General features: G+C 37.1%; 1 protein-coding gene across 1 annotated transcript; it reads right to left on the reverse strand.

The window, feature by feature from the left end:
• Positions 1-9693: 9693 nt before the first annotated feature.
• LOC140845670 (ankyrin repeat domain-containing protein 26-like) lies at positions 9694-18844 on the reverse strand. The gene is made up of 4 exons (XM_073220383.1): positions 18766-18844; positions 17272-18081; positions 15861-16004; positions 9694-9900 (listed from the first exon to the last, which is right to left on the reverse strand). Exons 1-4 carry the CDS (start codon positions 18814-18816, stop codon positions 9694-9696), a joined length of 1212 nt encoding a protein of 403 aa, XP_073076484.1. The 5' UTR covers positions 18817-18844.
• Positions 18845-23199: the final 4355 nt, after the last annotated feature.

Consider the following 23199-nt stretch of genomic DNA (forward strand, 5'->3'; position numbering starts at 1 on the left):
GGAAAAGGGAAAGATGTGCCAGATAGAGGGAAGAAGCATCTGCAAAGAGCTGGAGGTGAGGAAGAACATTTGTGGAACTGTAAGTAGTCTAGTTCAGTGAAATGCTAGAGCAAATGTGCAGAGTAGGGTAAGTAGCAAGAGATGAGACTGAAGGACTTGGCAAGCACCAAATTTTATTTGGGTGTTTTTATTCCTTGCTAAGGTATTTGTAATTTTTCGTGAGAGTAGAAAGACAAAACCAATGACCAAGTCAATGGCTAGAGATTTAAATGTCATCCTTCAAGTGACACTTAAAATTGCCTATTAGTAGGTGCATCTTGGTTTTTTGGCCTTAAATCACTGCCAGAAACATGAGAAGCTGACAAAGCCCATGTGTTCTGAGAAGTGCAGGATAAGAGTTCTAAAGGAATAGCAGAAGTAAAAGAAAAGGTATAGCCAAAAATAAGAACAGACTGATGGATGTGTTGAGATTTTAAAAAATCTATGGAACATGCTGAATAAATGAGGAAGAAGTATATTCTTCACTATGAATGGCTGTGCCCTCACATTTTCTTATTAGATATGTATAAGAAACAAATATTTACATAATACCTATTATCTGAACAATGGAAAGAGCTGCTATTTACTATTCAGCGTTCATTTCAGAAAGCAGTGACATCTAAATTTAATTAATACATTTTGGCAACATACCTTCTTTTTGTGCTCTAGTTATATTTTTGTCAAATTCTTGCTCCATCTGAAATAAGTCAAATATTATTTGTCATTTTTAAGTTAAGCAAGACATTATCATGGGAGTGACACATAGCTGATGAAGTATGGCCTTTAACTAATAGTTTTAGAGACTAGACTTACCTTAGGGATTGCTTACACAGAAAAATAATCACATGAATAAAATAAATTCCTACTTAATTTTAGATAACATATCTGCAATGTTATTTTGATTAATCTGATAAAAAGTACAATATTGGTGTGTGTTAAATACATGATTTCAGAAAGGTGATATTTGATCTTACTATTAAGAAGAAATTTAAACAATTCAAGTCATATTATACACTGACTGCATTACTTTGCCAGACTTAGAAAAACTATCCTGTATGCAAGCTTTACCAGTTTTTTTACTCTAATGAATTTTTCCTTCAAAAGGGCTTTCTATTATTGTACTTTTAGATAAGGTATAATCTGTGCTATTAATTTTTCAGCACAGGATCTAAAATACATAAAATGAAGAAAGCGGGAGTGTCATAACAATGTCATGTAAAAATTCCTGCAAAAAGTTAAGTGAAATCATTTTTCTATCTGTGCTATGACTACAAAATCTCTCTCTACTGCATATGGACACAAAGATTTCAGAATGTCTGCTTGAAGACAGGAAAAATAGAGGCTAGAGCCAGTTTTCAAACTTAATTTCTGATTCATAACTTTCTAGAATTAGAAACAAGGCAAATAATACTCAATTCTTTAATGACGATTTTGTTGCCTTTCTGGAAAGTAGGAGTTTTGATGCATCTTTTTCAATATGCAGCTTTTCACGAAATTTAAAATGTGTCAGTTTAGTTTCACTTACTGAATAGAGTTAAGATTAGGTATCTCTTGAAAATGAGAAATCCAACAACTTTAAAAAATAAAATTTCTGTCTCCTTTCTCAGAAGCACAAAGAATTATGACTTTTAAATAGTGAGCACTAATCAGTTAAACAACTAGAATTTCAACAAATTAAGAACAAGAATTACATCACAAATTTGAAACCTGGGGGAAAAAGGATAGTATAACTAACCTTGGCAAAGAATGTGTCCATTTCCTTCTCTCTATGTTTGCTATTGATCTCTGCTAACTTCACAGTAATCCTGTGGAGAGTGGTGTAAACAAATGCTTATTATTTCATTTTTCCCTAAGTGATACCTAAATGCCTTGCATTAAAAAGTTACCACAATAGTAAATTGAATTTCTTACAAAACAGTGTTTCAGCATTGAAAATCTGCTGAAGATCTATTGTATACAATTAAGTACATGTTTTTCTAGGGTGACTAGTAGCTAACAAGTAATTCAAAGTAGGGAAGGGAGAGAAACGGCTATTCATGATATAGAGGGCTTACAAGTAGAACTTCCTGCCTTCTGGAATGGCTGTATTTACAAGATTCATGAGGAGACACTTAAACCTATTTAGTAAACCAGTTTAGAGATAAAAGATAAAGCATCCATCGAAGACATTTTCAAGCATTTGCTTTTACCACCCTTTATGACTCACTCATTATCTCAGAGAAATTAGGCATTAGGCACTGAGGCATAATTGAGAGCAACAATCTCTAGGGGAGGAAAAAGGGTGTGGGTGACCAAAGAATAAAATAGCTCTGGAGGCAGTTAGCATGTAACATCGTCACCAAGGTATCCATCCTTTCTGTTTTCCATGTACTCCCTCAGGCAGACCACAGTGTTGTTATTATTTTTTTTATTTTGGTATCATTAATCTGCAATTACATGAGGAACATTATGTTTACTAGGAACCCCCTGCACCAAGTACCCCCCCACAAACCCCATTACAGTCACTGTCCATCAGCATAGTAAGATGCTGTAGAAACACTACTTTTCTTCTCTGTGATGCATAGCCCTCCTTGTGCGTCCCCTACATTATACATGCTAATTGTAATGTCCCCTTTCTTTTCCCGCTCCTTATCCCTCCCTTCCCACCCATCCTCCCCAGTCCCTTTCCCTTGGGAACTGTTAGTCCATTCTTGGGTTCTGTGATTCTGTTGCTGTTTTTCTCCTTCAGATTTTTTTTTGTTCTTTTACTCCACATATGGGTGAAATCATTTGGTACTTGTCTTTCTCCACCTGGCTTATTTCTCTGAGCATAATACCCTCTAGCTCCATCCATGTTGCTGCAAATGGTAGGATTTTTTTTCTTCTTATGGCTGAATAATATTCCATTGTGTATACGCACCACATCTTCTTTATCCATTCATCTACTGATGGACAGTTAGGTTGTTTCCATTTCTTGGCTATTCTAAAGAGTGCTGTGAGAAACACAGGGGTGCATCTGTATTTTTGAAACTGGACTACTGTGTTTTAGGGTAAATTCCTAGGAGTGGAATTCTTGGGTCAAATGGTATTTCCATTTTGAGCATTTTGAGGAACCTCCATACTGCTTTCCACAATGGTTGAATTAATTTACATTCCCACCAACAGTGTAGGAGGGTTCCCCTTTTCTCCACAACCTTGCCAACATTTGTTGTTGTTTGTCTTTTGGATGGTGGAGATCCTTACTGGTGTGAGGTGATATCTCATAGTGGTTTTAATTTGCATTTCTCTGATGACTAGCGATGTGGAGCATCTTTTCATGTGTCTGTTGGTCATTTGAACTTCTTCTTTGGAGAAGTGTCTATTCAGCTCCTCTGCCCATTTTTTAATTGGATTATTTGCTTTTTGTTTGTAGAGGTGTGTGAGCTCTTTAGATATTTTGGATGTCAACCCTTTATCCGATCTGTCCTATATGAACTTCTCCCATACTGTAGGATGCCTTTTTGTTCTATTGATGGTGTCCTTTGCTGTACAGCAGCTATTCAGCTTTATATAGTCCCACTTTTTCATTTTTGCTTTAGTTTCCTTTGCCTGGGGACATATGTTCATGAAGACGTTGCTCATGTTTATATCCAAGAGATTTTTGCCTATGATTTTTTCTAAGAGCTTTATGGTTTCATGACTTACATTCGCGTCTGTGATCCATTTTGAATTTACTTTTGTGTATGGGGTTTGACAATGATCCGGTTTCATTTTCTTACATGTAGCTGTCCAGTTTTGCTAATACCAGGTGTTGAAGAGGCTGTCGTTTTCCCATTCTGTGTCCATGGCTCCTTTATCATATATTAATGGACCATATATGTTTATGTTAATATCTCGAGTTTCTATTCTGTTCCACTGGTCTGTGGCTCTGAACTTGTGCTGTTACCAAATTGTATTGTTTATGTGGCTTTGTAGTAGAGCTTGAAGTTGGGGAGTGAGATCCCCCCACACTTTATTTTTCCTCGTCAGTATTGCTTTGGCCATTTGGTGTCTTACGTGGCACCATATGTATTTTAGAACTATTTGTTCCAGTTTGTTGAAGAATGCTGTTGGTATTTTGATAGGGATTACATTGAATCTATAGATTGCTTTGGGCAGGATGGCCATTTTGACAATATTAATTCTTCCTAGCCAAGAGCATTGCACGAGTTTACATTTGTTAGTGTCTTCTTTAAGTTCTTGTAAGAGTGTCTTGTAGTTTTCAGGGTATTGGTCTTTTATACTTCCTTGGTTAGGTTTATTCTTAGGTATTTTATTCTGTTTGATGCAATTGTGAATGGAATTGTTTTCCTGATTTCTCTTTCTGTTAGTTCATTGTCAATGTATAGGAAAGCCACAGATTTCTGCATATTAATTTTGTATCCTGCAACTTTGCTGAATTGTGATATCAGTTCTTGTAGTTTTGGAGTGGAGTCTTCAGGGTTTTTTATGTACAGTATCATGTCATCTGCAAATAGTGACAGCTTAAGTTGTTCTTTACCAATTTGGATTGGTTGTATTTTGTTGTTTTGTCTAATTGCCATGCCTAGGACCTCCAGTACTATGTTGAATAACAGTGGGGAGAGTGGGCATCCCTGTCTTGTTCCTGATCTCAGAGGAAAAGCTTTCAGCTTCTTGCTTTTCAGTATGATGTTGGCTGTGGGCTTATCATATATGGCCTTTATTATGTTGAGGTACTTGCCCTCTATACCCATTTTGCTGAGAGTTGTTATCATGAATGGATGTTGAATTCTGTCAAATGCTTTTGCAGCATGTATGGTGATTATCATGTGGTTTTTGTCTTTCTTTTTATTTATGTGGTGGATTATGTTGATGGATTTTCAGATGTTGTACCATCCTTGCATCCCTGGGATGAATCCCACTTGGTCATGGTGTATGATCCTCTTGACATATTTCTGAATTCGATTTGCTAATATTTTGTTGAGTATTTTTGCATCTATGTTCCATCCCTTGATATTGGTGTGTAATTTTCTTTTTTGGTGGGGTCTTTTCCTGGTTTTGGTATTAGGGTGATGCTGGCTTCATAGAATGAGTTTGGGAGTATTCCTTCCACTCAATTTTTTTTAGAAATCTTTAAGAAGAATGGGTATTATATCTTCTCTGTATGTCTGATAAAATTCCGTGGTAAATCCATCTGGCCCGGGGGTTTTGCCCTTGGGTAGTTTTTTGATTACCACCTCAATTTTGTTGCTGGTAATAGGTCCGTTTAGATTTTCTGTTTCTTCCTTGGTCAGTCTTGGAAGGTTGTATTTTTCTAGGAAGTAGTCCATTTCCTCTAGGTTTTCCAGCTTGTTCGCATATTGGTTTTCACAGTATTCTCTAATAATTCTTTGTATTTCTGTGGGGGTCCGTTGTGATTTTTCCTTTCTCATTTCTGATTCTGTTAATGGGTGTTGATTCTCTTTTTCTCTTAATAAGTCTGGCTAGGGGCTTATCTATTTTGTTTATTTTCTCAGAGAATCAGCTCTTGGTTTCATTGATATTTTCTCTTGTTTTATTCTTCTCAGTTTTATTGATTTCTTCTCTTACCTTTATTATGTCCCTCCTTCTACTGACCTTAGGCCTCATGTGTTCTTTTTTTTCCAATTTCAATAATTGTCACTTTACACTATTCATTTGGGATTGTTCTTTAAATATGCCTGGATTGCTATATACTTTCCTTTTAGAATTTATAATGGTTATATTCTCTTGTACTGACCCCTTTATCATTCTGTAATGTCCTTCTTTATCTCTTGTTACTTTGTTTTGAATTCTGTTTTGTCTGATACTAAAACTGCAATACCTGCTTTTTTCTCCCTGTTGTTTGCATGAAATGTCTTTTTCCATCCCTCTACTTTTAGTCTGTGCATGTCTTTGGGTTTGAGGCAAGTCTCTTGTAAGCAGCATATAGATGGGTCTTGCTTTTTTATCCATTGTATTACTCTGTTTCTTTTGATTGGTGCATTCAGTCCATTGACATTTAGGGGTGATTATTGAAATATATGTACTTATTGCCATTGCAGGCTTTAGATTCGTGGTTACCAAAGGTTCAAGGTTAGCTTCTTTACTATCTTACCATCTAACTTAACTCACTTATTGAGCTATTATAAACACTGTCTGATGTTTCTGTATTTTTCTACCTTCTTATTCCTCGTACTCCATGCTTTATATGTTGGGTGTTTTATTCTGTGCTCTTTTGTGTTTCCTTTGATTGCTTTTGTGAGTAGTTGATTTTATTTTTTGCCTTTAGTTAGTATTTGGTTGGTCTGCTTTCTTCGCTGTGATTTTATTTTCTCTGGTGACATCTAATTAGTCTTTGGAGTGCTTCCATCTAGAGCAGTCCCTCTAAAAGACCCTGTAGAGGTGGTTTGTGGGAAGCAAATTCCCTCAACTGTTGCTTGTCTGGGCATTGTTTAATCCCTCCTTCATATTTAAATGATAATCCTGCTGGATACAGTATTCTTGGTTCAAGGCCTTTCTGTTTAATTGCATTAAATATATCATGCCATTCTCTTCTGTCCTGTAAGGTTTCTGTTGAGGTCTGATGATAGCCTGCTGGGTTTTCCTTTGTAGGTGATCTTTTTTTCTCTCTCTGGCTGCCTTTAATAGTCTGTCCTTGTCCTTGATCTTTGCCATTTTAATTATTGTGTGTCTTGGTGTTGTCCTTCTTGGGTCCCTTCTGTCGGGTGTTCTGTGGGCTTCCGTCATCTGAGAGACTATTTCCTCCCCCAGTTTGAGGAAGTTTTCCGCAATTATTTTTTCAAAGACAGTTTCTATTCCTTTTTCTCTCTCTTCTTTTTCTGGTACCCTTCTAATGCGAATATTGTTCCATTTGTATTGGTCACACAGTTCTCTTCATTATCTTTCATTCCTGGAGATCCTTTTATCTCTCTCTGCATCAACTTCTCTGTGTTGCTGTTCTCTAATTCTGATTATATTAATGGCCTCTTGCACCTCATCCAGTCTGCTCTTAAGTCCTTCCAGAGATCGTTTTATTTCTGTATTGTCCTTCCCATCCTTATCCATTAGCTCCTGCACATTTCTCTGTAGCTCCATCAGCATGGTTATGACCTTTATTTTGAATTCTTTTTTAGGAAGATTGGTTAAATCTATGTCGCCAGGTTCCCTCTTGGGGTATGTCAGGGTTATTCTTGTCTGGATCAAATTCTTCTCCCTTTTCATGGCGATAGAAGTAGTCTTGGGCAGTTGGTGTGTATTTCAGCTGGGAGAACAAAGTCCTTTCACCTTCCTTTCCTGTGAGAACAGCGACCCCTAGCAGCTTGTGCTGGGCAGTTGTGCACAGATGGTGCCTCTGAGTCTTCCCCTGATGGCTGCAGAGTAGGCTCTGGGCAGTTGCTGTGGGTTTGGCCTCTCCCAAGCTACTCGCTGCCATGGCGGGGCTGCACCGGAGGGGGGATGGATGGGAGGCTGTTTATCGCCGTGAGGGGCCTTAGAGCTGTGCTGCCTTACAGGGGGTAGGGTACCCAGAGTTCTCTGGGGTTCCCAGCTGCTGATCTGAGTGTGCCAGGATCCTTCCATCCAGCTGTGAGGCCCCTGTCCCATTAAGACTTTTGAAAAAGCACTCACTTTTCTTTTGTCCAATGGGCACTGTTTGCGGGGACCTGCTCATGGATTTTACTGTTCCGTTTCCCTAATTTCCAGTGCACTACGTACCGTGTGTTTTCACTCCTGGTGTGGTTGACTAGGGCTGCGTGTTTAGCAGTCCTGGGCTCCCACTCCTTCCCCGTTACAACTCCTTTTCTCCCACTCGGGAGCTGGGGTTGTGGGGGTGCTCGGGTCCCAGCAGGCTGCAGCTTGTATCTTAACCCTCTTCGTGAGATGCTGAGTTCTCACAAATGTAGATGCAGCCTGGCTGTTGTACTGTATCTTCTGGTCTCTCTTTTATGAATAGTTGTATTTGTTTTTATTTTAAAAAATATGTATGGTTTTGGGAGGAGATTTCCACTGCCTTACTCACGCTGTCATCTTGTCTCCTCCTCCCCCCACAGTGTTATTTTTAACCACTTTGTGAATTATAGTGCTGTTCATCCCTATGTCAGTCTTTATTTCACACGAATGCCTTTATGTAGAGTAGAAAAATTATGATAGTTTGTTCCATGAAGCCCTCTAGTGATAACACCAAAGATTACAATCAGGAAAACAAAACTTCCATGCAGCGGATGTGCTAATGTGAGGAAAATGGAAGTTACTATTGCCAGGATCCTCACCAGAACCTAAACTGGTCAATTTAATTGTCCTGCTGCTAGGCCACTGCTTCCACACCCATAGGCAATAAGCTATTAATGGCTGAGTCATTATATAAAGAACCCTTTCCAGAGGCAGAGATGTGGGTTACAGACCTGCAGAGTTTTGGGTGCATGTGATTCTAGTGTCCAACTACTGATGGGAGAATAAAGCCAGGTAGAAACCTTTTAACCCCAGGAACGTTCCCTTGTCATTTCTCCATCTCACTGAATTCATAGTGAACTTGCCTGGGGCTGAAGCCCTCAGGCAAGACAGCTGAGTAGTAGTACTTGGCCCTTTGAGTTTAAGATGTAATCTTCCAAAAAATAGTTAAACTCATTAATATTTCTATTTAGTGGAATTCTTTAGGAAGTCATTTTATAATAATATCACTGTCTAAGTTAGAAAGCTTCAAAAACAATGAGCTTCAAGACTAGTAGATCAGGTTAACTATGAAAATATTAAAAGGAAAAAATAAAGTCATTTAAAACCAAGAAAGGGGAGAGGGGTACAAAAACTGTCTTGAAGGAATATTTTAAATGTAAGTTCATTTACAAATATCATTTTCCAGAATATACTATCCAGTTAGCTTTCATTCCTACTAATCTTATAAACCTGGCTCCATAGAAATAATGCTTTAGAGGCAAACTAATGAGCTTAATTTATTTTCTATGATTCTGTTTTGACTTACTTGTCTAGTTGCTTTGCCAATGACAGGGTGGTATTTACTTCTTCTTGGTGTAATTGTTTATATTTCTCCAATTCAGCTCTAATGGAATCTTCTTGAGAAATTTTTTTGGAGAGTTGAAGTTCCAGATCTTTAATTCTGAATTCCATTTGCATTCTAAACGAAGAATTATCCTTCTCTCTCCACTGCTGTAATCTCTTTTGTGATTCATCCTTTAAAACAAATTAAAAGAATGCGTTTTTTAAGTAAGTATAATCTGAATAATTATAGCATATTTGTTTCCCTTAGTTTTGACTCAGTGTTTCAGAAAGCAATTTTAAATGTGAAAAAAAAGACTTGAGGTTTAATATATTTACCTAAACCTCATCTGAATTAAATGTGCATTATAAAAATAAGGTTGAATCATTCTTATTTTAGTACTCATATAATCTGACATTTCAAAGAATAACAATCTATAGTTAAAATATTTAAACAATATAATCCAAGAATATGGTATACTTTTTAAATCACAATTTCCTTTTTCTCTTTTCAACCAGTCTTAAAAGTTCTGATTGTCTAATGAGAATGATTCTGAAAGATGGATTTTGTGATAATGATGGAAACTGAAATATTTAGGAGAAACACATGCTACCATGCTCCCAGAAATATATGAAACCAACTGGCATAAAAGTAGAGGAAACAGAGATAAATGTATATATCAAAAATGTAATCTGCAGGGAGATGAATTAAGGTACATTACAGATTAATAAATTAACCTGTAAAAACCAATCGACTTCTTTTAATTTTTCTACTGCTTTCGGTCTTGCTCTTTCTTCAGTGTCCCGTCTATACTGTTCCATCTTACTATGTTCTAGTGACATCCTTGCCATGTGAGTTTTAAGGTTTCTGACTTCTGAAGATGAAAGTTCCAGTTTTCTTGAAAGATCAACAACCTACATGAATGAAATAAGTGAGCTTTGTAATGAAGGTAGACAGAGAATAGCCCAAGTCAAAGCCAGTATCAACTAAAATAAATTAAGTTATAAAATGTTACTCATACCATAGTAGAATCTTAGAACACTGAACCTTGAATTACTCAGACAATCAAGAACAAAATTAAAACTAGCAGGAGTCAAAATAATACACCCTTTGCTGTCATTTTTGCCATTACAACATTTGCACTTGGTTTAATGCTCTTATTCCCATGTTGTTTCTCCATAAAGTTATTATATGCCACCTCTCAGTAGGAAAGGTCCTCCATCCTAACACTTCATAATTAAAAAAAAGTTTCAGAACTATCACATTGAGTTATTTAGCCCTAAGTCAATAAATGCCTCCCAAAATAAGACTCTAATGATCTATAAATATGTATTCTAATGCCATAAGCCTTTTTCTCAACTACAAATGTTTTATGCTAATTCAAATCAGTTTCCAAGGAAAGGGTTGTCACAGTTAAGGAGAATTCATATCTCGCAATATGGAATTTTAGGGAGATGATCCATACATTTTTCTGAACAATACCACAACTCCATAGTGCTATCTTGTCATCTTTTGTTTCTTGCCACCAAATAAGAAAACATAATTAACAAAAAGAAAACCTGTTGTAATTTCAGCGATACCAAGCTGGGAAGAACTACTTTTGTTTAGATACAGTGGTTATTTGGTAAGACAAGGTGAGTGGATGTGGTTTTTACAAATTCTTACAAATTTTACATTTCCTGTGAAATTCCCTACTCTTTCATATGTGTGGCCTTACTACCTGGTTTCTAGTGAAGAGCATATGGTGGAACTGCTGTGTGAACCCATGGCTTGGTTAGAAAGTGTAAATACAGCTTCCATCTGATATTCTCTATTCTCTCTCTAGGGAGGCTTACCCTAGGAACCCAGCCCCCTTGCTGTGAAGCACCCAGGGCACCTAGTGAATCCTCACAGAGATGTGCCAACTGAGACTGATGTAGCTTCTGTGCCAGCCAAAAGCTGACTTCAACTGCCAAACAAGTGCATGTGGCACCTTTAGGTGATGCTAGTCCCCAGTGGTGTATCATCCCAGATGATGCCAAGTGGAGAAGAAAGAAGCTCGCCTCACTGAGCCTTGCCTAAACTGTAGATTTGTGAACAAAATAAGTACTGTCTTGAGCCACTAGGTTTTGAGGTGGTTCATCATGCAGCAATAAATAACTGGCACAGATACTGATATTAAAAATGGGGTGCTGCCATTAAAAAACAAAACAAAACAACTAAAACACAAAAAGAGTGCCTTTGAACAGGGCAATAGATGGAACCTCAAAGGAGGTGGAGAAGAGTCAGAATGAAAACCAGCAGGGCCTCCGGGAGCATGTTAGTGGAAGCCTGACGGCCCCTGAAGAGGCTGACAGCAAGGGCTTCTAGGCAGGGAAAGACAGTGACACTGGAACCTGGAGGAAAGGGGACTCTTGCTCCAAAGCAGCTGGAAGTAAAGATCGGTGAGCAAGATAAGCTGAAGAATTTTACACATAAAGGAACTAGGGCTTACTCGGGTCAGATATCTGTTTCCCAATTACAGCCTTTCCTCATGTCTAATTGCCAAATAATTCTAAAAGAAATGACTTCTGAACTGAGATAAAATCCAGGGTGCTGCCAGGAGAAAACACAACCAAACGTTGCAGCCAAGACTGTAAAATCCTTTGTTAGGATCTCAGAAAGATGTATGGTGGTGCCTCAACTTCTTCTAAGGATCTTCAGAGTTTATACATTTTAAGGCACCATCCTACAACAGCTTCACAGGAAGCCCAAAGTGAAGAGCTTATCTCAAAATGACTCATGAGGGTCCCTTTCCTATTGGCATGAACCCCAATAAAATTCACAGGAAACTGTTTAAAAACAGTATTAGCAAAAACACTGCCTGGTAGCCTGGACTGAGAGATGGAGAGAATACAAATGAAAAGAGGCCTTTGGGTCTTAGAAGTTCTACAGGGAGGAAGCAGGCTGAAAAAACAGATGCAAACACAGGTCCTCTCTTATGAACAAGACAGAACTGAGAGCTCAGAGGCACAGCAAAGGGCCACGGAGAGGCATTCCCATGATTAGGACTAAGTCTTCCTCAGAGAACTAGCAGCCTGCAGCAGGCTGCCTTTCAGAATTGCTATGGACTAATGTGTCTCCCATTTTCCATTCTGAATGAGAGTCTTGAGCAGGTCAGCAGAATGTTGGCTCTGTGGGTGGTGGTAGATGACTTGGCTCTTCAGTTCTCAATCTTTGTATTGAGAGGAATTGTACTCCAAGGGCTAAACTGTAGAAACCACAGCCCAGGCTCCTGTCCCATCTGCACCTGATGAAGATGTAAGATCTCAGACTCCAGCCTGAACTGGATGCCATCGTCACTGAGGCTTGGCATGCAGGTATAGGGTACGGGTGAGTGTGTGTTTTTTGCCTTTTCCTTTTTTATGGAAATGTTTTATATATCTTGACCAGTGTTTTGGCTACATGGATATATACTTTGTTGTTGTCTCTTTGGCTTTTTTATTTTAAGTATAGGTGACATATGATATTACACTGGTTTCAAGTATATAACATAGTGATTGGAGTATGTTTTTCATGTGGGAGGGTAATTAAAAATTGTGCTTTTTAAATGTGTCTCTATTTTTAAAACATCCATTAATTTCTTTTAAAAAGGAAGGTTATGGGCCAACCTTACTGACTTTCTCCCAGTGAACAGAATATGGTGAAGGTGATGCTGTATGAATTCCAAGGCTGGTTAGCCTGGATAGGCCAGGTGTTCCAGTTGCCCAGCCCAACTAAAGTCCCAGCCAGGGCCTGGCACCAACAATCGGACATGTGAGTGAAACAGCCTCCAAATGATTCCAGCCTCAGCCTTCGAGCTGTCCCAGCTAAAGCTGAAGGAAGCAGAGACAAGCTGTCCTGGCCACACTTCCCTGATGGAGGTTTGTGAATAAGATAATGTTATTTAAGCTACTGAACCTGGGAGTTTATTAGGGTAAAACAGATAAGCAGAAAAGTGGTGAAAAAAGGGATAATATGAAAACTAACTTATTTGTGGTGAACTGATTTTCAACAAGGGTGCCAAACAGTAGAAATGAGTCCCCTTTAAAATGGGTTATAATAAATGTTGAGATTAATTTATTAATGGAAAACAATGCTAATGAGAAGAAGCAGATGACTAGAAGACCTAAGAAGTTTTTCTAGGGTTCCTTTCAATTACAAATTCTTACCCCTAGGCATACATGCCTCTTCAGAATTTTTCCTCAAGTTAGGGGATAGGGAAGACTGGTAAGCAAGGAGAGACATAGGATTTAAAGAATAACAACTGAAATACTTTCGTAGCCAAAAATGACGCCTTTTGTCCGATTTTAATTAACTGAAATTCTAATAGACAGCATGGAGTATTTATTAGTCAGTCTAGCACTCAATCTTCATTTTACTTTCCTCAGTGAGGAAATAAAGAGAACATTAAGGAATCATTTTTAATCTCAGTAGTAAAATAAATGCAGTGTCCTTTGGACTATTTAAGTACAATTTCTCCTTTATCTTACCTCAAGGTTGTCAGTATGGGGAGGTAAGACCATCTCATCTTTATGTTGCACCGTAGTACTTCTGCCTATCATACAATTTAGCTTTGAAATTCTGATTAAGTCAATTGTTTATTCAATGACTTGGTTGAATAATTACCTCACTTTTAAGAATTGTACTCTTGACATTTTTTTTTTCTTGGGATAGGAAGAAATAGGATTCTGTCAATTATGCACTGAGCTATAAAGTATAGCTATCCATCTCTTTCGATTTAAGTAAAAGGAGGTGGATACGGAGAACTGAGGTTTCTGAGAACATAGGATCAGCACCAAGAACAAGGTTGGCCTCAGGATTACACACAAGAACCAGGTCAAAAGAAGATTTAATTGTGAATTGCAAGATGACAGATTAGCAAGACTTCCAAAGAGAAAGCCAAAAGCCCAGACTTCATCTCTTCCTTCCTAGATGGTGAAATCTATGGATCAGTCTATGCCCTATAGTGAGTCACCGAAACATAATGAACTACACAGACTGAGTCAGCAGATCCTGCGACCCAGACATGCAAATGGGAGTGAGGTGGAGGAACACTGGTGAGAGACTAAAGGTGTGAATGGAGAAAAGAAAGGGAATGGGCTCTACCTTTGTTGTTAGCCTGACTTCCCATCATGGCACAGCCAGCAGGGCACAAGCTGGACAAAGGCTCTCTGAAGCTGAAAGTGTCTGCATGAGCTGAGAGAAGCAAGTGGTAATATTCAAGATGACCGTGAAAGAGTCCTCACAATATTTGATTTGGTACTGGCATAAGGATAGACATGCTGCAACCGTATTAGAATTGGGAATACAAAATAAACTCTGGTGAACTGATTTTCAACGAGGGTGCCAAAAGGTTTAAATGGGTCAAGAATAATCTTTTTAACCCATGGTACTGGGGCCACTGAATATCCATATACAGAAGAATAAAATCAGACCTCTACTTTGTAGCATATATACAAAGTCAACTCAACATGTAAGCGCAAAAATTATAAAACCCAAGGGAAAAAACAAAGGTGTGTATCTTTGTGACTGGATTTGGCAATGGTTACTTAGATGACACCAAAGGAGAAAAGCAGATTAACTGGATTCATCAGGACAGTGAAAAGGCAAGCTATAGAATAGGAGAAAATACTTGAAAACCCTTTATCTGATAAGGGATCTGTATCTAGAATATAGAAATAACTCTTTTAATTCACTTATAAGAAGACAGTCCAATATTAAAATAGGCAAAGGAATCGAACAGCCAGTTCTTCAAAGAAGATAACTGAATGGATAATAAGCATAGGAAAAGATGCTCAAAAACATTATTCATCAGAAAAATGCAAATCAAAACCACAGTGAGATGCCATTTCATACCCACTATAGGATGGCTACAATAAAAAAGACAGATGATGACAGATATGGTAAGAATGTAGAAAAGCATCAGAACCCTCAAGTACCACTTGGGAAAGAGTAAGATAAGAATCTTACTTAACTTCCTGCCTTTTACTGTGCTGTTTACAGCTGGGCCTGCATGCTAAATTAGTTGCCTGGGTTGCAAGTTATTTGATTAGTGGTGAAGGAGAAAAAGACCAGCAGATAGGTAAAGTGAAAAAATAAATTGGGCCTGCATAATTAACACAATAAAGACATGGGCTATGCTGAGGTGCCCTCCTTTATCTGGGGAATATTCAAACATTCCAGGCCAAGTTGTTCCTGGCCTTTTGAGCGTTAACTGATTAACTCTGGGTCTTTTTCAGTGGGCTTTTTCCTGTCCTTACTCTTTTTCCACCTCACTCATATCTATTTTTCTGACTAACAGCTGGATGTAGATAATTTTCTTAATTCTCTATGTTTGGATACATACTATACATGATCTGAATCTTTCCACATTTTTACGGAATATGTAAAGGGGAAGGAAATGACGGAAGTATCTCATTTCAAATGGTTTATATAATGACCTTTTGTACAATTAACCTGAAATCCACAAAATAAATGTATTCTACATCTGCAACAGTGAAGGTAACAAAAATTACAACTTTCTGAAACATTCCATTAAACTTTATGCTGTGATTTTATTTGGATTGCCTCATCATGGCAAAAGAGAGATCTGTAAAAAAAAAACAATGGATGGAACTAACAAATAAAGCCTCAACTGATGTGAGGAGTGATGCGTAATTCTGTTTTCCTAAGGATAAATATTGTAAGAAAAAATGCATAATATAAATGGCAGAACTAAAGTCAGAGTTTAATAAGTGCATTGTAAAGACAGAATTGTAATAAATTTGTTGTAATGAAAATGTAAAAGCTGTCCACAGAAATTAATATTCTAAAACACTGTGTATTATTTCATTAGCTATAGATTAACTGTTGGTATGTTAAATTCTACACATACCTGACTTAGGGCTTGATTTAATTTCTTCTTTAAGTCCTGTCTCTCATTGGTATAGTAGGAGGCAGCTTCTAGCAAACTCTCTGACTCAAATCGTTGTATTTCCACATCAGCCCATTCTTGTTGGAGTTTGTGTCTCACAAGTACCTAATAACATATTTGTTGTTAATATGTAACTCTAACATACGTGTTTTGAAAAATGTTACTGCATTCATCAATTCACCTTTTCCTCATGCATACACATTCCTGTTTACTGAATTTTGTGTGATCCTCCTGCCTAATCAGTATTGTATACTTAAGACAATGAATTCGGCCCCACTATCCACTCCCCCTAAGAATTTGCAGAGCTTTACCACCTAGGGAAGTCTCAAAAAAAAAAAACAAAAACCATATACGTGAGACTTGGAGGTGGTAAATTATATGTTGTGAAAGGTTTTCCCTCTTTTTTCCTAGTAACTTAAACTGACTTCAGAGTTCCTCACATACTGAATCCTCTGTGTGAGTCCTTGCAACAGATCCCCATCTGAGAATAAATGTGAAGTCATGTCAGTGGGACTCAGGCCCTAGGTAACCAGGCCTCTACCTGCCTCCCTGACCTTGGCTCCTATAATGCACTCCATTCCTGCTATAGACAAATCCTGCTGCCACTGCACATTAGTCTGAAAAAGAGCTCCAATCACAGACAGTTACAGTTCTCTTTGTACTGGACACACTTATTATATCCAGTAAGTTTGTTATGTACTAACCTACATTTCTCCTTGAAATGAGAATTGTGAGCAAACTCTTTGTAAATATGTTTGAAGTAGATTTTAAATAGCAATGGGAAAAATCAAATATGTTTTTTTGCTATATGTCACCACATTTGTCTTAAAATATGATGTTTTGGAGAGCAGATGCCTTTGAAAAGGTCATAATACACGATTTGAGACTAAAATGTTTCCAAATTTAATTCAAATTGACATGAATCACAATAAAATTACACCAACTGAAAATGTATAAAAGCTACTGAAGGAAAAGGACTGTGACATACAGCATCGGCCCTTCATCTCATCTGGGAAATCTGGAATAACTGTCAAGGTGATCCACTTGATTGAATCTAGAGTTTCATTTTAAGTATGAGCATTTCCACTTATCTGCTTCATCACGGTATTAAAATGTGATGACACAAAGACTAAAATTATTATTTAAGCAGTATAAGACTAAATTATAAATGAACATAGTCAACACAAATGTCTTTCTTCAAAATAAAGCACCTGCCAAATTAATTTTTTTGCTGGCTACAAGCATGCCTTTAAGATATTTATAGTCTATATCCTTTTTATATTCAATAGACTCAACACTTTTCCATAATCAAATATTACTTTGAATTTTCTTTCAGGAATTTTGAAAAATGTTTATTTTCCTGGATACTTACTTCTAGTTCTCTTTTCTCATTTTCACCTTGTTTCATTCTTTCTTTGAGACGATTAAAATCATCGAGTAATTCTTTATTCTTTACTTCTAGGGTAAGACATTTTTCCCTTTCAGTTTGGAGTTCATTTTTAGCTTTGTTCTGAGCAGTATTCAGTTGCTGTCGGAGCAACTCATTTTCACTTTGTAGTTGAGATAATCTGTTTTCTAAGAACTCCTGCTTTCTGATGTATTTATTCAGTTTATCTTGTTTGTTCTCATACTTGTGTTCACTGTTCTTCTTTTGACAGGGTATGTGGCTTAGGTCTGTTTGCACACTTTCTAAGTCCAAAGTCTTTTCTCTAAGGGCATCTCTGGTGTGACTCAGCTCAATTTCCAGGCTACTGACTTTACGTTCAGCTTTAGAAAGCTGTTGAGAAAGAATGCTCATGTTTTCTTCCTGACTAGACAGAAACCACTCATTTCTTGCTCTAAGACTATGGAAAGCAAATCCTAGTTCTCTTTCTGATGCCTGACTTTGCTCATGATCACGGGTAGCAGTAGACAGTCTAGAATTGTCTGATACAACTTCTGTCTCCAATCTTTCTTTGCTTGCTTTTTCATTCTGCAACTTAGAATGTAGCATTGTATTCTCAGATGTCAGGAAGTCAAGCCGTCCACCATACTGGAACATTACTTTTGTAGATGTTTCCTTAATCACTGTTTTCTTTTGAAGATCATCTTTTTCTTTTATAATTTCAGTGTCCTCAAGATATTTCTTTTCTTTCTGATTTTTCATTGCTTGTGTTTCTGGTTTTAGCATGGCAATTTTATCCTGCAACATGTAGATTTTAAGCAATAGATGTTCATGACTATCAGAAATCTAAGTAAAAGGAGACTTTCAGCTAGCACTCAATTAAAAGACTTATCATGATTTCCTCTGAAAATAGGTGACAAGCTGAATGTTTATACAATGAAAAATTTTGTGATTAATGGATATCCAACTGAAAAAAAACTAAGTTGGATCCAAATCTCAAACTTTACTCAAAATTTAACTGAAGAATTACGACTCAGAAGGCATAAACTAGAATAATAATGAATCTAGCTACACTGAAAAATTGACTTCAAAGTCTGAAATCTAACCAATTCAGTTACCCTAGAGTAAGAGCCTTAGATCGGCATATATTTGGGCATATTTTATTTCCTAAAATTCTTTTTCCTAAAGATCACCAAACTTCTGCTTTAACTCATTTGTGATGAGTTTTAAATTATTTTTTTTACTCAATTTGCCTAGTTTGATCCACATTTCCTCACACTTTTGCATGAGGAAGACCTGAATATATAGATGTATTCTATGACATTTCTCATTCATTTTTGCAAGTAGTAAAATTTTAGACTTCCTATGAAGTGATCTATTGACTCTGAAGGACTAGTTGAAAAGGTAATTTCATTTAAACTATGTTACAACATTAAAGAATAGTCAACAATATTAAACCAGAAATTAAAATTTTTTATATACCTGTTGGTGGTTATAGTCACTTCCATCAGGCCGTTCTTTCTTTGACATCATTATGACGTCTTGTTCTGCTGACAAATTGATATATTCAGTTAAATTGAACTACAACAGAATGGTTCAATAAAAGCCATACTCTTAAACAAAGAGAAAATAAAATTTTATCAATTGAGAGTTTAAATTAAGCTTCATCTTTATCTGAATACTTATTTAGGAAATATTTCTAACTTATGTACAACTTCAACAAACACTTGGGAAATACTAGAAATTGCCAGGATAAATGCATACAAACATGTAAAAGCCTCATTCAAAAATCCATCCGACATCAAACAAAATAATCAGAAAAAAACCCAAAATTTAAAAATGCAGAAGAAACATATAAAGCCACAAGATACTCTATTTTCTACCTCAAAAGTGTACGATCTTAACAACATGCTAGGCTTCAGCTACATTATTCAGGAACCAAAATTATTACTTTCTATGACTTTATTGGGGTATACACCACCCCTCCTTTACCTGAAATGTTTGGCTGCACTATTATTGACAAACTCCTCTTCCTCTTACAAGATTCAGACTGCTGTACAAAGCCCTCCCCTACTATGGCTGTCTTTCCCCCTATGAATAGGTGTTTCTTTGGGCCTACCTTAGTGTTTTATAGATTTCTCTTGTATGTCTTTACCATAAGAACCATAAATTATCATCTACGTGTTTGTCCCTTTGCTCCGAAACTATAGGGGACAGTCTTGTAAATCATCTTTGTATAAATAGTCATTAGTTACTTTACTCAATTGTTATTTATTGAGTTCCAGCTAAATACTTAAAGGTTTAAAGAAGACTGTGGACAACAGGAATCAGGAACGGGTTTTTAGAGATAATGCCTGTGCTGACTTAAACAGTGAGGTTAGCCAGAACCAAATGGGTAGAGGGCAGAAATGCGGAGAGCATGCAGGACCACTGCAAGACAGGCAGAGCAGCACATAATGGGGTGAGTATCTGACTGAAATACACGGATTGGTTAGGCTGGCATGCCCAGCAGTTCAGAATGCCAGAGAAGAGGGTGGGCAGTAGAAAAGGCTGATGGTAGGGAGTTAGGTAGGACTCAGATTACCAAAGCCTTCCTTATATGTAATTTTGGATGCCTGGACGTAAATGTGTTTTAGGGTGCTTCATGGTTGTTACTTGTAGCTGAGATAGGTCACTCTAAGAACTGAGGGGAGGGATGAATATGGGTGGAGAGCAAGTGAATAAATGGAAGCAGACATATTATAAAGCAGTAATGTAAAATAAAGATGATACAGGCCTGAACTGAGAAGATTCTGGAAATATATTTAGGATACAAAATTACCAGGGCTCATCATAAAATTAAGGTCCCTGGAAAACTAACTCTGCTCATTACTTTGTAAAAGGTATTAGCTAAGAAGAGCAATGGTCCACATGAACTGGTCTAAGTTGCTTATATTTAAATCTGTAGTATTTCTATCTCACATCTTCCAATGCAGCAGGAACTTGTGTAGCTGTTTTGTTTTAAATGTCCTGCTTTTTGGGTCTGCCCAACTTGCGAGGAAATAGAGCAAACGAGTCTGTTGTACAGGTAAATAACTGGGCTGACAGCTCAATGTCATCACTACTCTCAGATATAACTAAAAATCTTTTCTAAACTACATTGTTAATTCTAAAGGTAAAAAGAAAAAGAAGATAAAACTATAGGGGTAGGAAAAATATTATATAATATTTTAGTACATACCTGAGCCTATGACTGATAAAGAGCACTGAATTAACTGGTGCATAAAGTTAGAATACACATTACATGTGGTTAATCAGCACACACATTACATGTGGTTCATAACAGGCTGTTATCCTAGCAGTATTAAAATTGGTTTTCTGTATTTTAGTTTTAAATGATTCATTCCTCAAAATAACCAACACTCCTTGTGAATTATTTATTCATTAAAAAATTGTAAGACAAGTTGACAGACTATGTGTACATATCGGAGGCGGCACTGTGTAGTAAATTCCCAATAATTCCCATTACTCCTGGGAAAGCCAACTCTAAATTACATAAAGTCATAGAAAATACAAGGAATATTTTAATTTTTGGCTTTGAAAGGTGCTCTTTTAGTTACACTTAATGTAGCTGTAACTAATACTTGTGAATTCAGGGCTATAAAAATAAAGCTAGGAGACTACGTTTGGTCTGAGTAGCAATCTTTACCTATCTACCTAGTTTCCCAAACAGTCCCTAAACTCTAAACTCAATCCTGTTACACACTCTTAAGTATATGCTCAATAGTAGCCTAGAAGAAATTACTCTTTCTCCTAATTCTCTGTTATTTATATGTTGTTTTGGGAGAGAAAGAATGCCAATTTTTGCTAAAAGATATTCTGTTTGCTTGTAGGTTGCCACAAAGAGTTTGTCACAAAATGATTTTTGAAAAATCAAAACTACACGAAGCCATGCAGAGGTGATCAGGGGTTGAATTCCCTGTGCTTTTTTTCTTACCTTCTGTGCTTTCTCTGTCTTCTGGAAGCTGTGATTCACAAAGGTCAGAGTTTATAATCCTCTAACAGAAACACAGCTCCAATATTAATCTTTCCTTTATCTCTGTGAGTCATCTGTCCAAATTCTGTGGTTGCTGACTGATTTTTGTTCCTTGACAGTGACACAAATGGACACTTACCTTCAGTTTTCAGATCCCGAGGTGTTTGACTGGACACATCACTGACAGTGATACCAGGAGAGTTCGAACCTGAAAAATCGGAAAACAAGGTTTCCACGTGTTAGTCTGTAAGTAATGATACAAATTTGGCTAACTTATGCAACGTGTTTATCAGAGAAGCTCTCCCACATCCTCCCCTCCCCACTGAGACACACTGCTCACTCACCGCTTACATGGGCATTTTATATGCTCTGTATTGCCATTCACGAAGGCAAGCCTAATTAACCACGGTCCGTCATTTTTTCTACTTTTATGTTTTCTACTATCACTTTGACTTGCTCATCAATCTCTATTACCTATTCTATATTCTGTAGAGCTTTGTTTATCAGGAATTAAGACTCTTCAAGGTATGAATTTTGTTCGTATTAATGAAATTTATGGGTGACCACTTATTTTAAACATGCATAAAAGGTACTGGGTGCTCTTGAGACATAGATTTCAAAAAAGCTTCAGTGAATGGCATCACTTTAATTACATACAGTATGCACCAGTATTTTCAGAATTCACTTGTTAACCTGGGTAAACACAGTCAATTTATGTGAGAAAAGAGCCTTGAGTGACCTGTTTCCATGTTAAAAGAGGGCTAGTCGAGGCCAGAGTGCCATGAGATAGGAAATGAATAACAACACTTTCTTTTTAAGACAAAATCATCAAATTTAAACTTTTCTAAACAAGTGAGCAAAGAAAAAGAAATTTGGATGGAAACTTTGAAGCCCTTCCATCACAAGGACTGCTAAAAGTTTCATCCATAGGCCCAGCCAGGCTTAAAGTGGTGGTTGTGAAGCATCACCTGGGAGTCCCTGGAGTCCCAAAATCCATCTGCTCATGGGGTCCAAGAGGTCTGAGTATGTTTGCTCTAAAGTTCAATGTTACATGCCATTTCCATTCTCATTCTCTTTACAAGCACACAGTGTAATGCTCCAGAGAAATGGTATGGTATGTGAAACATCAGAGTTCTAATGGCTAATGTGATGTATGATCATGTACATTTGTATTTAAACATTTTCAGTTTTAACTTCTAATGTTGTTACTATCAATAGATACAACCCATTTAACTAAAAGTTCCTAGGAATTCTCAGTAATTTTTAATAATGCAGAGGAGTCCTAAGACCAAAACATTTCAGAATTACTGTTTTAAAAATCTACCAAATATTTATTAGGGTATAATTACACTGTCCATTTTTAATAATCAAAGACTTCTCGCTCTCTCACACACACACACATACTGCTAATTGGAACGTCTGGGTGGCTTAATATCATTAGTGTTAAGATGTGATAAAAACAATTGAGATGTAAGAAAGAAGTTTTACACTAGGTACATGAAGCATAGAATTCAAATAAGCTTTCTAAAACACTGGAAAACTCTCAGAGTCTAATAATTAACCTCTGGGAATTCCCTAAGATATACAGGGATTTTAAACTGGGAATGTCAGGGTATAAAAACATAAAAGTAGAAACTTCTGAATTAAAGGTTTTATTTTAGAGGCGCAGCCAGGATGGCGGCGTAAGTAAAGCAGTGGAAATCTACTCCCAAAAACACATAGATCTATGAAAATAGCAAAGAAAACTCTTCCTAAAATAGAGACCAGAGGACACAGGACAACATCCAGACGACATCCACACCTGCAAGACCCAGCGCCTTGCGAAGGGGGTAAGATACAAAGCCCCGGCCCGGCGGGATCCGAGAGCCCCTTCCCCCAGATACCTGTGGGTGGAAAGAAAC

The sequence above is a fragment of the Manis javanica genome, chromosome 2 (assembly GCF_040802235.1).
Source record: "Manis javanica isolate MJ-LG chromosome 2, MJ_LKY, whole genome shotgun sequence".
Taxonomy (NCBI): domain Eukaryota; kingdom Metazoa; phylum Chordata; class Mammalia; order Pholidota; family Manidae; genus Manis; species Manis javanica.

Excerpts from the sequence above, each read along its gene's own strand:
- LOC140845670 (XM_073220383.1), bottom strand. The coding sequence starts at position 18,816 with ATGATGTCAAAGAAAGAACGGCCTGATGGAAGTGACTATAACCACCAA. Across the intron at positions 16,005-17,271 it reads ATGAGAAAAGAGAACTAGAA|GTACTTGTGAGACACAAACT; the intron begins GTAAGTATCCAG and ends ATATGTTATTAG. Across the intron at positions 9,901-15,860 it reads TAAATCAAGCCCTAAGTCAG|GTTGTTGATCTTTCAAGAAA; the intron begins GTATGTGTAGAA and ends TCATTCATGTAG.